The sequence below is a fragment of the Pseudophryne corroboree genome, chromosome 11 (assembly GCF_028390025.1).
Source record: "Pseudophryne corroboree isolate aPseCor3 chromosome 11, aPseCor3.hap2, whole genome shotgun sequence".
NCBI classification, from domain to species: Eukaryota; Metazoa; Chordata; class Amphibia; order Anura; family Myobatrachidae; genus Pseudophryne; species Pseudophryne corroboree.
In genome coordinates this window covers 333,323,483-333,344,077 of record NC_086454.1, presented here as the reverse complement: position 1 = coordinate 333,344,077, position 20,595 = coordinate 333,323,483, and the positions used below count along the sequence as shown (strand labels likewise).

Here is a 20,595-nt window from a genome sequence, read left to right as displayed (position 1 = left end):
GGTAACAACTGCTGTGTAAAAATAAAGATGTCCACCATTATTGGGCTACATGCAAAAGCAGCCAGTATTTACTCTGCACAGAGTTTGCTCCAGATACAAAGTTACTTGCTCTTTTTGCTTTACTTTCAAATCAGAATCAGGCACTAGATTCACTGCGTTTTAAACTAAGGAAAAAAATATAAGTAGTAGCACAGCAAATGTATTTTAATTCACATATTTCATTCTTCACACCTATTCTATCTTTTTTATTTCATATTTCATTAATTAATATTTACAGTGTTTTCTATAAACACTTTTTAATGATAAAAAAGTTATATTTCAGTTTATGTAATCGCAGTTATTCAGCAATTTAGGGTCATACATCATTTTGGATATCAGTGCCCTTAAACTTAGGGGGTCATTCCGAGTTGTTCGCTAGCTGCAGTCGTTCGCTGTGCAGCGATGAGTCAAAAAAACTGCACTTCTGCGCATGCGTATGCGGTGCAATGCGCACGCACATCGTACTATTACAGCGAATGATGTAGTTTCACACAAGGTCTAGCGAAGCTTTTCAGTCGCACTGCTGGCCGCAGAGTGATTGACATGAAGTGGGCGTTTCTGGGTGTCAACTGACCGTTTTCAGGGAGTGTTCGAAAAAATGCAGGCGTGCCAGGAAAAACGCAGGCGTGACAGGAAAAACGCAGGCGTGGCTGGGTGAACGCAGGGCGTGTTTGTGACGTCAAAACAGGAACTGAACAGTCTGAAGTGATCGCAAGCGCTGAGTAGGTTTTGAGCTACTCTAAAACTGCACAGCTTGCAAACAAATGTGGATGCACATCTATTGCAGCAGCTTGCAAACAACACTACGCTGGGCACATGCAGGCATTGAGGCAGCTTGCAAACAAAACACTCTGAAGTCACGCTGGGTACATACATCTTGATGAGACAGTAAAAAGTCCATTTGTAATGACATCAATAGGCTTTTACAGAGCTTACCCGGGTTAGGTGGAAACAGATCCGACACGGGAATAACCCGTGTCGAAGTGCAGTGGAAACGGGGGGGCCGACACGGGTTGTAGCCGGGTTAAAAATCCCGGATCGGACACGGTACTCAGGTGGAAAAGGGGTATTGGTCTGAAGCTACTCTGAAACTGCACAAAATTATTTTGTAGCCGCTCTGCGATCCTTTCGTTCGCACTTCTGCTAAGCTAAAATACACTCCCAGTGGGAGGCGGCATAGCGTCTGCACGGCTGCTAAAAACTGCTAGCGAGCGAACAACTCGGAATGACCATCATGGTTTCTAAGTGCACCTGTATACCAATTTCCTTTGTACCCCTCCCTTTATTTTTCCTGCCTTACCTGTATGAAGGTGGCACTTTCGATCTGAAAGTTACATATTACTGATGTCTTTATACATCTCGTGAATCTTACAAATACATGATTCAGGATAAGGAACTTATAATAAAGATAATTTTCACCAATATCAGTGATAATAAGGTGACTTCTACGACCCGCCAACTCCTTGGAACCCTCTGATCCCTTACTGTCAGACATTGCTGTACCAGCAGAATACATCAGACAGCTGTTATGTGTCAGAGTAAGTAGTGAGCAAAGCTTTCACATTTTACTCATTTCCCAGGTAAAATCGAGTTCACCTGGCAGGAGGTTATGATTGGATTTGAAAGCTCCCTGCTGATGTTTCCCATCAACCTCCTGATCGTACAGATCTTCAGAAACATCCGACCCAAGCAAAAAAAGGAATCGTCAGAGAAAAAGGAAAGAGATTGTACGTCAGATACTGCTACCAGGTCTTCATCCTCACCAGCTGTCTCCGGCTTGATCCTCACCCCAGATACTATTTTGAAGGTACAGCAATTACAGGGCAGGTATCATAGATAGTACAAACAGCTATTGCCAATCTTTGCGGGAAAATGGTTTGCCATAGGTCAGTGTTCAAACCAGAGACTGTACTCTCTACTGGATATTGGCATCAGGTAATAAACAGCTTTAGAGTATTCCTTAATAGCAAGAGAAGGGCTATAGAGCCACGCTGGGCCCCCGGTACTGGCATGAGGGCGTGGCCTAGAAAGGAGGCGTGTTCATGCCCCTTCCAGCATGCCTGGACACACAGGTACTTAGTACCCGCTCCCTCTCCAGCAAGTGACTCATTCTCCACAAAAAAGGGGGTACATTTGTTTTATTCATGCAAGATGAATGCTTAAACCATAAACATTTCATATGTGGGTATACAGACAGTAGGGGACCCAAAAATGTTGGATTTTGAATTTTGGATAAGGGATACTCAGAGGCGTCACTCACCTCTTTTACACCTGGTGCGGCAGCGAAAGTGGTGTGGCTTCGTGGGAGGGGCGTGGCTACTAAAGTGACCCTCTGGAGGGGGTGTGGCTTCATGGGAGGGGCGTGGCTTCGCGCCCTGACCCGCATTTTCGTCACTCCGGGAAGTGCGGTCTGCCCCTGGAGTGTCTCTGTTGTCTTCTCCTACACAGTGACAGAAGCTGGGTTGCTGCACGTAATGTTACAGTGCAGCACCCGACTCCTGTCACTGAACAGGAGCTGGCACTTTGGTGTCACCCCTCGGTGGGTGACACCTGGGTGCGGGACGCACCCCCCGCACCCACCTTGTGATGCCAGTGGGGATACTCAACCTGTAGTACGTTCTACCCTGATGGTGATACTATTGTGTTACGCCGTATTACTGTAGTTTGTGGACAGTTTGTATTTATTTTCAGCAAGAAAAACAAGAATAGCACCTGCCAGTTATTACATAGGGGGAAATGTGGCAAGCCTCATATAAGGCGGAGAAACTTTTAGCCAGTATTTATCAAGTATCATTTTATATAGTTGCAATACATAGGGCCTGACTGACAGTTGTACACAATGCTGATATTCCAGAGTTCAGTGATTATCAGTAAACTTTGCAAGCAGCGTAGGGGTACATGACATGTACTAAACAGTAATAAGAGTGAAGAAGTGAGCCAGTGGAGAAGTTGCCCATGTCAACCAATCAGCTGCTCTGTATGCAAATTATAAATGTTACATGAATGCTGATTGGTTGCCATGGGCAACTTCTCCACTGGCTGACTTCTCCACTTTTATCACTGCTTACTACATGTCCCCCTTAGTCACCATGTGCATGCGCCAAAGTACACGCCTAGGAGCAATAGCTGTGTCGCTCGCAGTCTGTTATTGAATGTCTGTGGCCATGCTGCGTTCCCATAGGCTTACTCGGTCAATTATTGAAGCATTGGCAAGTGACGCTGCGATTTTATACGCAGCTGCTAGGATTTACAATGCCATCTGTGGGCGTCTAAATACAAATCCTGGTGTCGGTGATATTTGCATATTTTTGCACAGTATTTGCGTACAAGGACCCAGCTGCAGTGGCGTTAGTGTACATCTCCTCAGCCCATTGTTATTAAGGTGGAAGGTTACGCAAGTTTGTACATACTATGGGTCATTCCGAGTTGAAATTTAGCACAGCTACGATCATCTTCCCTGACATGCGGGGGGACGCCCAGCACAGGGCTAGTCCACCCCACATGTCAGTCAGGGCCCCCGCACAAATACAAATGCATCGCGCCTTTGTATTTGAGGAGTAACTCCCGGCCAGCGCAGCTCCTACGGCTGTCCGGGAGTTAATTGTCCCTGCCGTTGGCCGCAGCGGCTGCGTGAGACGTCACGCAGCCACCGCGGCCCGCCCCCCCAATGGTCCGGCCACGCCTACGTTGGCCGGACCGCTCCCCCTAAACGGCGGCTTAACTCCGCCATTCAGCCTACTCCCGCCCAGCAACCACCTCTGTCTCAGAGGCGATCGCTAGGCAATGAAAGTTGCCATGCGCCAGCGCACTGCGGCGCCGGCGCATGCAGAGTTCCGACCCGATCACTGCGCTGCGACAAACTGCAGCGAGCGATCGGGTCGGAATGACCCCCACTGTACTCTAGAAGTGTTAACACAAAGGTAGACAAAATCACTTATTTAGTCAGTTGAGTAAATAATAGTTATATATTTGCCATTTTATTCTAATTACACTGACGTTTGTTCATCTTTGTTCCAGGACATCAGAAGAATCGCCAGCTCCCTTTTTAAAGCCCAGAAGGCTCCTTTACCCGATGTACATTTCGGGAAGTCAGCGGACATCAACAAACTTTTATCGCTGGTAGAAGACATCATCCTGAAACAGAACAGAGCTGGACAAGAGTTTTATGATGAGGATAAGAAGAAGGAGAGGTCTCTGACCCTCAGCCTTGGCTCTGTAGATGGTAAACTGGGCAAGAATATGAATAGGAACAGAGATAAGAGTCACCCCAAACTGCAATTCTACATTGCTAAATGAACAATATTTAAAAAAAAAACATACTATAGAAATTTAAATGACTAGGTCACTCAACCAACCTGCTTTGTGCTGGAGCCAAAACATCCACCAATCATGGACAACATGGGATCATTACTGATCAGAAGTTAATCAGGACGGCGTAAAAACTGTTGCCCCAATTCAGACCTGATCGCAACAGCAAATTTGTTAGCAGATCGGCAAAACCATGTGCACTGCGGGAGGGGGGGGGGGGGGGGGGGGGCATATATAACATGTGCGGAGAGAGTTAGATTTGGATGGGTTATATAATATTGGCCCTCATTCCGAGTTGTTCGCTCATTATTTTTTTTTGCTACGGAGCGATTAGTCGCAAACTGCGCATGCACAATATTCGCAGTGCGGCTGCGCCAAGTAAACTTGCACAAAAGTTTGGTATTTTACTCACGGCCTAACGAAGTTTTTTCATCGTTCTGCTGATCGGTGTGTGATTGACAGGAAGTGGGTGTTTCTGGGCGGAAACTCAGAAACTGCTAAGAAATTTCTATTCGCAATTCTGCAAAGCTAAGATTCACTCCCAGTAGCATGTGCATTTCTGCTAAAAGTAGCTAGCGAGCGTACAACTCGGAATGAGGGCCATTGTTTCTGTGCAGGGTAAATACTGGCTGCTTTATTTTTACATTGCAATTTAGATTTTGGTTTTAACACACCCCACCCAAATCTAACTCTCTCTGCACATGTTACATCTGCCCCCCCCCCCCCCCCCCCCCCCCTGTGCAGTGCACATGGTTCTGCCTATCTGATAACAAATTTGCTGCTACGATCAGGTCTGAACTAGGCTCTGTGTGTAGCCAAGGTGGACACAGATCTGACCACTGGAACATTTTAATGAGTGTTGTACAACTGTCTAAAAGAATGTGGTTAGCGCAGGTGTGAGATTTATGTTGTACCCTGTCATTGCACTTACATATTTCTTTCTTCTAGAAGAAATGAGGAGCGTCACCCCAGAAAAAGCACTAGGAGAGAGGCCTCCCCGAGGAGAGCAGAACCGCTGCCTCTACCAGCAGCTCCAGCACATTGAGAGGAAGTTGGAGCTCCTAGGACACCATCAGTTCCAGAATCCCCGGAGTTACAGCCAGGCTGTGTCACAAGTGCAGCACATGAAGGAAATCTTGGAAGACCAAATCTATGCATCTGGTTCTGCTAGTGACATGTGAGAACCAATGTACTGGGTTGGGGTCGCGTGACCGGCGGCTGGGATCCCGGCCGCTAGAATGCCATCAGGGGTGGCGAACTGCACTCACCACAGGTTCTACTCCCACTCTATGGGTGTCGTGGATACCTACGAGTGGGAATAGTCCCTGTGTGTCAGCATTCCGACAGTTGGCATTTCAAGCGGTCGGGATCCTGGCATCGATATACTGACCGCTGGGATCCGGACCGCCGCTAATGTGACTACATCCCAATGTACTAAGCCGTAAAAATAGTACTAAATTGACCTAGATTCATTCTTGAATTAAAAAAATTAAAAAATATAACAATTTTGATCCTAGCACGTAAGTAGTGGTGCCGAGAGAGGGGGGGAGAGGGTACAAATTACCCGGGCCCAGGTCTGATGGAGGGGCCCAGTGAGGGTCCAGTAGGGGCCCAGGCCACCACCCCCTTATCTAGCAGCAGCAGATGCAGCTCTTTTCCTCAGCCCATCACACGCCGCTGTGTACTGGGCTGCAGTGTGGCCATGGAGGTGCTTAAAATACAATTTTTTCCAGTATTTTTTTCTAAGGGTACATGACCACACCTCCTGTGATTAGGCCACGCCTCTTGAAAAGTACCTGGGCCCATCCCGGCTCTCGACTGCCCTGCACCTAGGTGACTGGGTAACGATGTTAGTAAGCTTGGTTATTACATTTACTTCTTCAGACAGTTACTCAGTAGCACTACAAGATACGTGGGTGATGCCGAGTGAGTAGCACGTCAGCCTTCATGGCGCACCTTATGTGAATGTGGACTGCTCATGCTCGGAAGGTGGATGCAAGCAGATGTCTGAGCAGAACTCACGCGTTTTGCACATATACCACTTTTTGACTGCAGATGAGGAACTGGGGGATAAAGGGGCGTGTCCAATCATGCTGCGGCTATTGGGGGCTACGAGTGATATCGCAAGGCTTATTGTGTACATGCACAGAACGGGGCGTGCGCCTCCACAGACCCACAAACATCTGTTTTGTGCATAAATCGGGTTTGCAGGCAAATCTGAATCATCACTTTCTACACTCCGTAACTACCCATGCTTCTCTTATACTTTATTACACCTCACGATTTTCCACTAGTGTGATGCCTTGGGGGGGTTCATGGCTGGGCTGATTTGGGGGTGCCCTGCGTCCCAGTGTGAACCCCAAAAGTGTTAGGGACTTGCTCGATAGAGGTGACCTCGACGCGGTGAGCAAGCCCGTATCATTGGCCAATTATATGCTAACAACCTCTTAGTATATTATATACTGTAATTTATAGTAATGATTGTATAGTGCATCTGCACCCATTTCTTCCCCTGTATTACCATAAAATCTCAGCAGATAGCACCTTTCATTACAACCACTAGGGTGTGCAGTCTAGACCCATTTCCTCTGTATAGCCTATACTATGTGTATAAATACACACCTGAAGTCTGAGATTACTTCATTCTGACTAGCACCCCTCCCCCACCTACCAAACTGATTTTAAGCAGGGACCTACATCTGACTGCACATCAATGATTCAGGCGTAATACAAAGTAAGTCCTATTATTTTCATACAGTGTCAGTCTATTTGGGGGTAAGCATTGGGACGTGGGGTCCCCTGAACTGTTCTGTCTGGGCCACTCCAGGGCATCACACCCTAACACTTGTAGTCACTATTTTTTCACTACCTCTTAAGTGTGTCTTCCCCTGTAAATCTGAATCATGCAGAAGGCCTAATTCAGATTTGTACATAAATCTGATGCTTTACGCACCAATGTGATGGGGTGTGGTCTGCGCATGATCGACATGCTGCGCTGTGTAGGGGCGGCACCCAGCAGTGTTTTACAAAATGGGGCGTGTTGCCCCGTTTTGCAGGCGTGACAGGTCCAGGGTCTGCGTTGTCGGAAGCAGACTTACCGGACCCGGGTATCTGGACTATGTTGTCAGCCTGAGAAAGCGTCAGCTTAACGCAGGCTGACCGGTGCCTAAAAACATTGCAAACCTCGAATGATGGTTGCGGTGGTGGTTGGAGGCTTCGTCCTCAGATGGTGTCTATCTCCTACAGACACCTCCTGCTGCATTTGCACGGAATTGCGCAGCTGCTTCCTCGCGGCTGTGTAATTTTATCCATACGTGAATTAGGCCCAGAAACACTTGTGCATAGTACTCAACACTACAGGGCATCTGAACGAGAGAGACTCTGCATTTCTCTTCTGTAACACAGATAATAGGTTTCATGTTTTCTGAAGGGCCTTCTGTAATACACTCAGATAACCAGACTTGTCTCTGTTGTCTCTGTAGATGCTCCTCCAGCGCCAGTTTATCAGAGGAGAAGAAGAAGACTAAGCCTAAGGGTTTGCCCTGGTGGTTCGTCTTCGTCGGCTGGTTTCTCGTGGCAGCTACTAGCGGTGTATCTGGCTTCTTCACAATGTTATACGGCCTGCATTACGGGAAGGACAGTTCTATCAAGTGGCTGATATCGATGGCAATCTCATTCTTTGAGAGTCTCTTCATCACGCAACCTTTAAAAGTACGTTTCAGAGAGCTGTCGTAGCAAGTCTTTTCTGGTTAAATAACAAGAATACATTATTTTGGTTTAGTGCTTACTAGATAGTATTAATATTGGTCAGTTTTATTCGTGCTGCATCTGAACCATAGACTAGTGCCTCTTTTCCTTTATATGGTCTGTTAAACTCCTCTAATCTCCATTAGAAATACTCAGAGTCACAATAGGTTTTGTTAGCAGTGTGAGAGCCGCAGCAAATCGCATGCAGTTGTCAGAGCCAAACTCCAGGATTAACTATCCTGTAGTTTGGAGACTGAAAACCTCTAACAACATGCAATGGGCCTGATTGTGCGTCGGTCACAGTGGCGCGTCTTTTGCCGGTCGCACATCTTCAGCTGTATCCTAATACAGACACAAGCCCTTCTCTTGCGTATGAATGTGCAAGCACTGAGACTCCCAATTTGAGCGTCTCCAGGTGCGTCTTTATATGCCACCATCAAAACCTGCACCAGCCATATACTAGATTTTCCATCTGAGTGTATGGCCTCCAATGTCAGCGGGTCAGCGTCTATCGATGCAAACACCGTAGCGCATTCACGGAGATGGTCCGTGTTATGGGCGTGTCGTTGAAAGAGGTTGTGTACACAGACGCACCAATCGCTATTTAATAGCCTGTGGATGGTGAAAGTGGCCGTGTCCATCTTTGCATAGTCTGATGCATGGATGGACACCAAGAAAGGACTCGGTAGCGGCATCTGCATAAAGTCGCAGGTGGGTGGCTGCCAGTAGACAGGGCTACGTCTCCGTCCACCTCTGAATGAGCCCTTAAGCCACTCATTTAGGGGCTGATTCAGTTGTGCACGCAAGCCCTTCTTCCAGACGGATCTTGACATTGGCCCTCATTCCGAGTTGTTCGCTCGGAAAAAATCTTCGCATCGCAGCGATTTTCCGCTTAATGCGCATGCGCAATGTCCGCACTGCGACTGCGCCAAGTAAATTTGCTATGCACATAGTAATTTTACTCACGGCTTTTTCATCGTTCTGGCGATCGTAATGTGATTGACAGGAAATGGGTGTTACTGGGCGGAAACAGGCCGTTTTATGGGCGTGTGGGAAAAAACTCTACCGTTTCCGGAAAAAACGCAGGAGTGGCCGGAGAAACGGGGGAGTGTCTGGGCGAACGCTGGGTGTGTTTGTGACGTCAAACCAGGAACGACAAGCACTGAACTGATCGCAGATGCCGAGTAAGTCTGAAGCTACTCAGAAACTGCTACGAGGTGTGTAATCGCAATATTGCGATTACTTCGTTCGCAATTTTAAGATGCTAAGATTCACTCCCAGTAGGCGGCGGCTTAGCGTGAGCAACTCTGCTAAAATCGCCTTGCGAGCGAACAACTCGGAATGAGGGCCATTATTAGCACTTCTACTGTCTATGTGCAGCTGACTTAGCAACTGGTCGGCAGCAGGGCGTTTGCACGGGTGTAGTATGATTTGCCGGTGGTCGGGGTCCCGGCGACCAGCATTCCGGCACCGGAATCCCTACCCGACAGCTGGGCGAGCGCAAAAGAGCCCCTTGTGGGCTTGCTGCGCTCGCCACGCCCGCCACGCTATCTATTCTTCATCCAGGGGGGTCGTGGACCCCCAAGAGGGAGAAAAGATGTCGGTATGCCGGCGGTCAGGATTCCGTCGCCGGTATGGTGGTCGCTGGGAGCCAGGCCGCCGGCAACCTGAAGACCACCCCGTTTGCACATATGGGGCCAGACGTAATGAATTCTGAGTGGGCCGGAGGTGTGGGCTCCCAGCTGAACGCCGAGATTTTTTTTAAAGCTGCAATCATGTACAAAGCAAACCCATGCCTTGTACACGATTGCCGTTTTAAAAAAACGCCCAAGTGCGGCTGGGAACACACACCTCCAGGCCAACTCGGACTTTATTACATTCGGCCCATGATAATTGTCCTAAGAGGGCGGCAAAGGCAGAATTGTCAGCTATTAAGAGGTGAGCGTACGCTGAGATCCTTCTAACGTCAGATCTCTAGCGCCAAGCGTAGGGCTGGTGCAAACGCTCGCTGATAGTGATGACAGCTACTTGAACAAGATAATAGATAGGGGCTGTGCAGATGCATAGATGCGGCTACCTCTGACTATGGCTGAAGATCCATATTTATTTTTCAGCACGCAAGGCAGCCGCTATGCAGAGTTGTGCGGAAGTGCAAATATGTTTTCAGGCTGATCTCTCGTCTTGCAGCGGGATAGGGCTTGTACAACAGCACACTAATTGTGATGGCGGTGGTGAAACCCAACGTATGGTTGGGCGCCGTGTTGTTGCACCGGTGTGCAATTCAGCTGCCGGGCGAATATCAATGTGAGCAATGCAAGGGTAATGACGGCTGACCTGCGTTCAACTCTGCATTATCCCCATAACGTGAAAAATACAATAGGAAGTCACTTACAAAGCGCAAGACATATTTCAGAGGAGCAGAGGTTTGCTAAGTCATTGGGGAGAAGTTGGGTGAGGGAAATCGATGTGATTGTTTGACGGTCATGATGTAGACAATTGTGAGGAAGACTAGGGCCATTGAGAGCCCATAAGGGCCCGGGCACTGGTGGACATAGCCAAATGAGGGAGGTGTAACCATGCCCCTGCATAAAAATACTATGTGCGCCCATACTGCAAAGAGGAACATTTGTCTCAGAGGAGGACTATGTTCCCCAAAGTATCTGACCCCTACCCCCAACAAGCCCAGGTCATTAGTAACACCCCCTTCCCCCCCCCCCCCCCCCCCCCCCTCTGAGCATCCCTGATGGGAACACTGAATTCTGGCACTGTTGTCTGATGCTATCCGCATGTTAAAAGGCATTATTTTATTTTTTTTAATTCAGTATGTTTTTATTGATTTTCCAGACATACAAACAGAACAAAACGCGCTATAACAACGTATGCTAAACTGTTACAGGATAGAGAATACGAATACTGTATGCATAAACAGTCAAAAAAGAACAAATTTACAAACAGCTACAAAATATACAAAGGAGTGGCGTGATTTCTTATCAATAACCTATAAAATAGTACCATAAAAGGTGACCAGAGTCAGTGCGTTACAGAAACACGAGTACACTGATTGAGTGGAGAGGATAATCACCTATCCCACACCTTGTAAAACTTTTCCGGGGCTTTCCTAGAAATATAAACAAACTTTTCATGGTACACAACTGAATTCACTAGCGGGATCCATTGATTAATATCAGGGCCCATAGTCGCCATCCAAGAGCGTGCTATCAACACTTTGGCCAAAGCACATAAATTAAAGACGTATCGTCTAGAATGTGCATCCAATATCTCCTCATCTAAGACTCCAAGGATACACACAAGGGGGGTAAACACGTCAGAGGGGATTCCCGTAGAGGTTATTATCTGAATTACCGCTTGCCAGAATGGCTGTACCACCTGACAAGCCCACAATAGATGCCAGAAGGTACCATCGAGAGATGCACACTTCGTGCACCTAGAGTCACCCCGTTCTCCTATGCTAGCGAGACGGAATTGGGGTAATATAGACTCGATGGAGTATAAATAAGTGTATCTGTTGAAAACGAGCCGAGGTGGTAGCTGTATGTGAGGCCCCCAAAGCCTCTTCCCATGTGTCTAAGGAAACAGGGCCCAAATCAACTTCCCATTTAGACTTACGGTGAGGGAGACTGCCAGAATGATGGGCACCAAGCAGAGCAGAGTAGAGAGCAGAAACAGCCCCGGAGTTTACAGTATTAGCCAAAAGCAGGTGAACAGGTGATGTCTGAAGGAGAGGTGGAGCAGCACTAAACTGAAATGCGCATGGGTGACGAAGATGGAGATATCTATAATAGTGTGACGTGGGTATATTAAACTCAATTTGTAGTTGTCCAAAAGATTTAAGTGTAGTTAAAGGGCATTATTAGTGTACACATTATGGGATAAATGTAATAGCCTGCAGGCATCAGAGAGTATTTTAAAGGGGCAATCATTTAAAAGTCAAAACCAGGCAAATGATTGCCCCTTTAAAACATTCTCTGATGCCTGCATGTCGCAGAGTTGCTGAGTAGTGTCAAATTTGAATTTTTTAAATTCTATGGAGCAAATGTATTAAATGTATAGGCTACGCATTTACTAGGGTCCTGCCTTGCTGCACTGGGTGATGAATGACCATTTCCACTCTGCCAAGAGACTTGGATCTCATTAGCCCAGAGCTGCCAGTCTTTGCGTGCCATCCTATATTTTAATCAGAAAGATGACTATTTCCAGGCACAGTCCAAGCAATTTAATAAAAACGTCAGATGTAATAAAGGCGAGGTGGCTGCCTCATCAATATCACCAGTCATTTAATACAGTTGAGAAGTATCTTGGGAGAGATATAGAAAGATGTGGTAGGGGGACGGACTTGGTGACCTTTACACTCCGTACACAGCTCACCTGGGTGCAGCTCCCCTCACGGCCTGGACGCGCACAAATAGTCGGCATATGCCGCACTTACACATGGCCACCAGTCATTTGCCGCTAACTGAATCAGCCCCACTGGGTCAGAACTAGAATCACAGGAACCAGGAACCATCAGCGGCATGGATACCTGGGAGAGCTGGCAATGTATAGGAATAAGGGGTCTATTTACTAAGCCTTGGGTGGAGATAAAGTGGATGGATATAAAGTACCAGCCAATCAGCTCCTAACTGCCATGTCACAGGCTGGGTTTGAAAAATGACAGTTAGGAGCCGATTGGCTGGTACTTTATCTCCGTCCACTTTATCTCCATCCAAGGCTTAGTAAATAGACCCCTAAGTGGCCAATGAGGAGGCGGCATTCTGTCACATCACTACCTGCAGTAATACTGCTAATAGCACCGCCTGTCTGCTGTGTTATACTGCTAATAGCACCGCCTGTCTGCTGTGTAATACTGCTAATAGCACCAACTGTCTGCTGTGTAATACTGCTAATAGCACCAACTGTCTGCTGTGTAATACTGCTAATAGCACCACCTATCTGCTGTGTAATACTGCTAATAGCACCGCCTGTCTGCTGTGTAATACTGCTAATAGCACCGCCTGTCTGCTGTGTAATACTGCTAATAGCACCAACTGTCTGCTGTGTAATACTGCTAATAGCACCAACTGTCTGCTGTGTAATACTGCTAATAGCACCGCCTGTCTGCTGTGTAATACTGCTAATAGCACCGCCTGTCTGCTGTGTAATACTGCTAATAGCACCGCCTGTCTGCTGTGTAATACTGCTAATAGCACCGCCTGTCTGCTGTGTAATACTGCTAATAGCACCAACTGTCTGCTGTGTAATACTGCTAATAGCACCAACTGTCTGCTGTGTAATACTGCTAATAGCACCGCCTGTCTGCTGTGTAATACTGCTAATAGCACCGCCTGTCTGCTGTGTAATACTGCTAATAGCACCGCCTGTCTGCTGTGTAATACTACTAATAGCACCAACTGTCTGCTGTGTAATACTGCTAATAGCACCAACTGTCTGCTGTGTAATACTGCTAATAGCACCGCCTGTCTGCTGTGTAATACTGCTAATAGCACCAACTGTCTGCTGTGTAATACTGCTAATAGCACCGCCTGTCTGCTGTGTAATACTGCTAATAGCACCAACTGTCTGCTGTGTAATACTGCTAATAGCACCAACTGTCTGCTGTGTAATACTGCTAATAGCACCAACTGTCTGCTGTGTAATACTGCTAATAGCACCAACTGTCTGCTGTGTAATACTGCTAATAGCACCAACTGTCTGCTGTGTAATACTGCTAATAGCACCGCCTGTCTGCTGTGTAATACTGCTAATAGCACCAACTGTCTGCTGTGTAATACTGCTAATAGCACCAACTGTCTGCTGTGTAATACTGCTAATAGCACCAACTGTCTGCTGTGTAATACTGCTAATAGCACCAACTGTCTGCTGTGTAATACTGCTAATAGCACCGCCTGTCTGCTGTGTAATACTGCTAATAGCACCGCCTGTCTGCTGTGTAATACTGCTAATAGCACCAACTGTCTGCTGTGTAATACTGCTAATAGCACCAACTGTCTGCTGTGTAATACTGCTAATAGCACCAACTGTCTGCTCTGTAATACTGCTAATAGCACCAACTGTCTGCTGTGTAATACTGCTAATAGCACCAACTGTCTGCTGTGTAATACTGCTAATAGCACCAACTGTCTGCTGTGTAATACTGCTAATAGCACCGCCTGTCTGCTGTGTAATACTGCTAATAGCACCAACTGTCTGCTGTGTAATACTGCTAATAGCACCAACTGTCTGCTGTGTAATACTGCTAATTGCACCAACTGTCTGCTGTGTAATACTGCTAATAGCACCGCCTGTCTGCTGTGTAATACTGCTAATAGCACCAACTGTCTGCTGTGTAATACTGCTAATAGCACCAACTGTCTGCTGTGTAATACTGCTAATAGCACCGCCTGTCTGCTGTGTAATACTGCTAATAGCACCGCCTGTCTGCTGTGTAATACTGCTAATAGCACCAACTGTCTGCTGTGTAATACTGCTAATAGCACCAACTGTCTGCTGTGTAATACTGCTAATAGCACCAACTGTCTGCTGTGTAATACTGCTAATAGCACCAACTGTCTGCTGTGTAATACTGCTAATAGCACCAACTGTCTGCTGTGTAATACTGCTAATAGCACCGCCTGTCTGCTGTGTAATACTGCTAATAGCACCGCCTGTCTGCTGTGTAATACTGCTAATAGCACCAACTGTCTGCTGTGTAATACTGCTAATAGCACCAACTGTCTGCTGTGTAATACTGCTAATAGCACCAACTGTCTGCTGTGTAATACTGCTAATAGCACCAACTGTCTGCTGTGTAATACTGCTAATAGCACCAACTGTCTGCTGTGTAATACTGCTAATAGCACCAACTGTCTGCTGTGTAATACTGCTAATAGCACCAACTGTCTGCTGTGTAATACTGCTAATAGCACCAACTGTCTGCTGTGTAATACTGCTAATAGCACCAACTGTCTGCTGTGTAATACTGCTAATAGCACCAACTGTCTGCTGTGTAATACTGCTAATAGCACCGCCTGTCTGCTGTGTAATACTGCTAATAGCACCACCTGTCTGCTGTGTAATACTGCTAATAGCACCACCTGTCTGCTGTGTAATACTGCTAATAGCATCACCTGTCTGCTGTGTAATACTGCTAATAGCACCGCCTGTCTGCTGTGTTATACTGCTAATAGCACCGCATGTCTGCTGTGTTATACTGCTAATAGCACCGCCTGTCTGCTGTGTAATACTGCTAATAGCACCGCCTGTCTACTGTGTAATACTGCTAATAGCACCGCCTGTCTGCTGTGTAATACTGCTAATAGCACCGCCTGTCTGCTGTATAATACTGCTAATAGCACCAACTGTCTGCTGTGTAATACTGCTAATAGCACCAACTGTCTGCTGTGTAATACTGCTAATAGCACCGCCTGTCTGCTGTGTAATACAGCTAATAGCATCACCTGTCTGCTGTGTAATACTGCTAATAGCGCCGCCTGTCTGCTGTGTAATACTGCTAATAGCACCGCCTGTCTGCTGTGTAATACTGCTAATAGCACCAACTGTCTGCTGTGTAATACTGCTAATAGCACCGCCTGTCTGCTGTATAATACAGCTAATAGCACCGCCTGTCTGCTGTGTAATACTGCTAATAGCACCAACTGTCTGCTGTGTAATACTGCTAATAGCACCACCTGTCTGCTGTGTAATACTGCTAATAGCACCAACTGTCTGCTGTGTAATACTGCTAATAGCGCCGCCTGTCTGCTGTGTAATACTGCTAATAGCACCACCTTCTGCTGTGTAATACTGCTAATAGCACCACCTGTCTGCTGTGTAATACTGCTAATAGCAGAGCCTGTCTGCTGTGTAATACTGCTAATTGCACCACCTGTCTGCTGTGTAATACTGCTAATAGCGCCGCCTGTCTGCTGTGTAATACTGCTAATAGCACCAACTGTCTGCTGTGTAATACTGCTAATAGCACCAACTGTCTGCTGTGTAATACTGCTAATAGCAGAGCCTGTCTGCTGTGTAATACTGCTAATAGCACCGCCTGTCTGCTGTGTAATACTGCTAATAGCACCACCTGTCTGCTGTGTAATACTGCTAATAGCACCAACTGTCTGCTGTGTAATACTGCTAATAGCAGAGCCTGTCTGCTGTGTAATACTGCTAATAGCACCAACTGTCTGCTGTGTAATACTGCTAATAGCAGAGCCTGTCTGCTGTGTAATACTGCTAATAGCACCGCCTGTCTGCTGTGTAATACTGCTAATAGCACCACCTGTCTGCTGTGTAAAACTGCTAATAGCGCCGCCTGTCTGCTGTGTAATACTGCTAATAGCACCACCTTCTGCTGTGTAATACTGCTAATAGCACCACCTGTCTGCTGTGTAATACTGCTAATAGCAGAGCCTGTCTGCTGTGTAATACTGCTAATTGCACCACCTGTCTGCTGTGTTATACTGCTAATAGCGCCGCCTGTCTGCTGTGTAATACTGCTAATAGCACCAACTGTCTGCTGTGTAATACTGCTAATAGCACCAACTGTCTGCTGTGTAATACTGCTAATAGCAGAGCCTGTCTGCTGTGTAATACTGCTAATTGCACCACCTGTCTGCTGTGTAATACTGCTAATAGCGCCGCCTGTCTGCTGTGTTATACTGCTAATAGCACCAACTGTCTGCTGTGTAATACTGCTAATAGCAGAGCCTGTCTGCTGTGTAATACTGCTAATAGCGCCGCCTGTCTGCTGTGTAATACTGCTAATTGCACCACCTGTCTGCTGTGTAATACTACTAATAGCAGAGCCTGTCTGCTGTGTAATACTACTAATAGCAGAGCCTGTCTGCTGTGCAATACTGCTAATTGCACCACCTGTCTGCTGTGTAATACTGCTAATAGCGCCGCCTGTCTGCTGTGTAATACTGCTAATAGCACCAACTGTCTGCTGTGTAATACTGCTAATAGCACCAACTGTCTGCTGTGTAATACTGCTAATAGCACCGCCTGTCTGCTGTGTAATACTGCTAATAGCGCCGCCTGTCTGCTGTGTAATACTGCTAATAGCACCACCTTCTGCTGTGTAATACTGCTAATAGCACCGCCTGTCTGCTGTGTAATACTGCTAATAGCACCACCTGTCTGCTGTGTAATACTGCTAATAGCGCCGCCTGTCTGCTGTGTAATACTGCTAATAGCACCACCTTCTGCTGTGTAATACTGCTAATAGCACCACCTGTCTGCTGTGTAATACTGCTAATAGCAGAGCCTGTCTGCTGTGTAATACTGCTAATTGCACCACCTGTCTGCTGTGTTATACTGCTAATAGCGCCGCCTGTCTGCTGTGTAATACTGCTAATAGCACCAACTGTCTGCTGTGTAATACTGCTAATAGCACCAACTGTCTGCTGTGTAATACTGCTAATAGCAGAGCCTGTCTGCTGTGTAATACTGCTAATTGCACCACCTGTCTGCTGTGTAATACTGCTAATAGCGCCGCCTGTCTGCTGTGTTATACTGCTAATAGCACCAACTGTCTGCTGTGTAATACTGCTAATAGCAGAGCCTGTCTGCTGTGTAATACTGCTAATAGCGCCGCCTGTCTGCTGTGTAATACTGCTAATAGCACCGCCTGTCTGCTGTGTAATACTGCTAATAGCGCCGCCTGTCTGCTGTGTAATACTGCTAATAGCACCACCTTCTGCTGTGTAATACTGCTAATAGCACCACCTGTCTGCTGTGTAATACTGCTAATAGCGCTGCCTGTCTGCTGTGTAATACTGCTAATAGCACCGCCTGTCTGCTGTGTTATACTGCTAATAGCACCAACTGTCTGCTGTGTAATACTGCTAATAGCAGAGCCTGTCTGCTGTGTAATACTGCTAATAGCAGAGCCTGTCTGCTGTGTAATACTGCTAATTGCACCACCTGTCTGCTGTGTAATACTGCTAATAGCAGAGCCTGTCTGCTGTGTAATACTGCTAATAGCAGAGCCTGTCTGCTGTGTAATACTGCAAATTGCACCACCTGTCTGCTGTGTAATACTGCTAATAGCACCGCCTGTCTGCTGTGTAATACTGCTAATAGCACCACCTGTCTGCTGTGTAATACTGCTAATAGCACCACCTGTCTGCTGTGTAATACTGCTAATAGCGCCGCCTGTCTGCTGTGTAATACTGCTAATAGCACCACCTGTCTGCTGTGTAATACTGCTAATAGCACCAACTGTCTGCTGTGTAATACTGCTAATAGCAGAGCCTGTCTGCTGTGTAATACTGCTAATAGCGCCGCCTGTCTGCTGTGTAATACTGCTAATAGCACCGCCTGTCTGCTGTGTAATACTGCTAATAGCGCCGCCTGTCTGCTGTGTAATACTGCTAATAGCACCACCTTCTGCTGTGTAATACTGCTAATAGCACCACCTGTCTGCTGTGTAATACTGCTAATAGCACCGCCTGTCTGCTGTGTAATACTGCTAATAGCACCACCTGTCTGCTGTGTAATACTGCTAATAGCACCACCTGTCTGCTGTGTAATACTGCTAATAGCGCCGCCTGTCTGCTGTGTAATACTGCTAATAGCACCACCTGTCTGCTGTGTAATACTGCTAATAGCAGAGCCTGTCTGCTGTGTAATACTGCTAATAGCACCGCCTGTCTGCTGTGTAATACTGCTAATAGCGCCGCCTGTCTGCTGTGTAATACTGCTAATAGCACCGCCTGTCTGCTGTGTAATACTGCTAATAGCGCCGCCTGTCTGCTGTGTAATACTGCTAATAGCACCAACTGTCTGCTGTGTAATACTGCTAATTGCACCACCTGTCTGCTGTGTAATACTGCTAATAGCGCCGCCTGTCTGCTGTGTTATACTGCTAATAGCACCAACTGTCTGCTGTGTAATACTGCTAATAGCAGAGCCTGTCTGCTGTGTAATAATGCTAATAGCGCCGCCTGTCTGCTGTGTAATACTGCTAATAGCACCGCCTGTCTGCTGTGTAATACTGCTAATAGCGCCGCCTGTCTGCTGTGTAATACTGCTAATAGCACCACCTTCTGCTGTGTAATACTGCTAATAGCACCACCTGTCTGCTGTGTAATACTGCTAATAGCAGAGCCTGTCTGCTGTGTAATACTGCTAATTGCACCACCTGTCTGCTGTGTAATACTGCTAATAGCGCCGCCTGTCTGCTGTGTAATACTGCTAATAGCACCGCCTGTCTGCTGTGTTATACTGCTAATAGCACCAACTGTCTGCTGTGTAATACTGCTAATAGCAGAGCCTGTCTGCTGTGTAATACTGCTAATAGCAGAGCCTGTCTGCTGTGTAATACTGCTAATTGCACCACCTGTCTGCTGTGTAATACTGCTAATAGCAGAGCCTGTCTGCTGTGTAATACTGCTAATAGCAGAGCCTGTCTGCTGTGTAATACTGCTAATTGCACCACCTGTCTGCTGTGTAATACTGCTAATAGCAGAGCCTGTCTGCTGTGTAATACAGCTAATAGCAGAGCCTGTCTGCTGTGTAATACTGCTAATTGCACCACCTGTCTGCTGTGTAATACTGCTAATAGCAGAGCCTGTCTGCTGTGTAATACTGCTAATAGCAGAGCCTGTCTGCTGTGTAATACTGCTAATTGCACCACCTGTCTGCTGTGTAATACTGCTAATAGCAGAGCCTGTCTGCTGTGTAATACTGCTAATTGCACCACCTGTCTGCTGTGTAATACTGCTAATAGCAGAGTCTGTCTGCTGTGTAATACTGCTAATAGCAGAGCCTGTCTGCTGTGTAATACTGCTAATTGCACCACCTGTCTGCTGTGTAATACTGCTAATTGCACCACCTGTCTGCTGTGTAATACTGCTAATAGCACCGCCTGTCTGCTGTGTAATACTGCTAATAGCACCACCTATCTGCTGTGTAATACTGCTAATAACACCACCTGTCTGCTGTGTAATACTGCTAATAACACCACCTGTCTGCTGTGTAATACTGCTAATAGCAGAGCCTGTCTGCTGTGTAATACTGCTAATAGCACCGCCTGTCTGCTGTGTAATACTGCTAATAGCACCGCCAGTCTGCTGTGTAATACTGCTAAAAGCACCGCCTATCTGCTGTGTAATACTACTATTAGCTAGAGATGAGCGCCTGAAATTTTTCGGGTTTTGTGTTTTGGTTTTGGGTTCGGTTCCGCGGCCGTGTTTTGGGTTCGAACGCGTTTTGGCAAAACCTCACCGAATTATTTTTGTCGGATTCGGGTGTGTTTTGGATTCGGGTGTTTTTTTCCAAAAACACTAAAAAACAGCTTAAATCATAGAATTTGGGGGTCATTTTGATCCCAAAGTATTATTAACCTCAAAAACCATAATTTACACTCATTTTCAGTCTATTCTGAATACCTCACACCTCACAATATTATTTTTAGTCCTAAAATTTGCACCGAGGTCGCTGTGTGAGTAAGATAAGCGACCCTAGTGGCCGACACAAACACCGGGCCCATCTAGGAGT

The 20,595-nt window shown here is 46.6% G+C and overlaps 1 protein-coding gene across 1 annotated transcript in view; it reads left to right on the top strand.

The window, feature by feature from the left end:
• The window catches only part of LOC134968785 (polycystin-1-like protein 2), a 206,213-nt gene that overhangs the window by 135,595 nt on the left and 50,023 nt on the right, over positions 1-20,595 (top strand). Inside the window, exons 26-29 of the mRNA XM_063944269.1 lie at positions 1,620-1,846; positions 4,057-4,261; positions 5,296-5,524; positions 7,830-8,058. Coding sequence (XP_063800339.1) covers positions 1,620-1,846; positions 4,057-4,261; positions 5,296-5,524; positions 7,830-8,058 — 890 coding nt within the window. The remainder of the gene's footprint in view (positions 1-1,619; positions 1,847-4,056; positions 4,262-5,295; positions 5,525-7,829; positions 8,059-20,595) is intronic.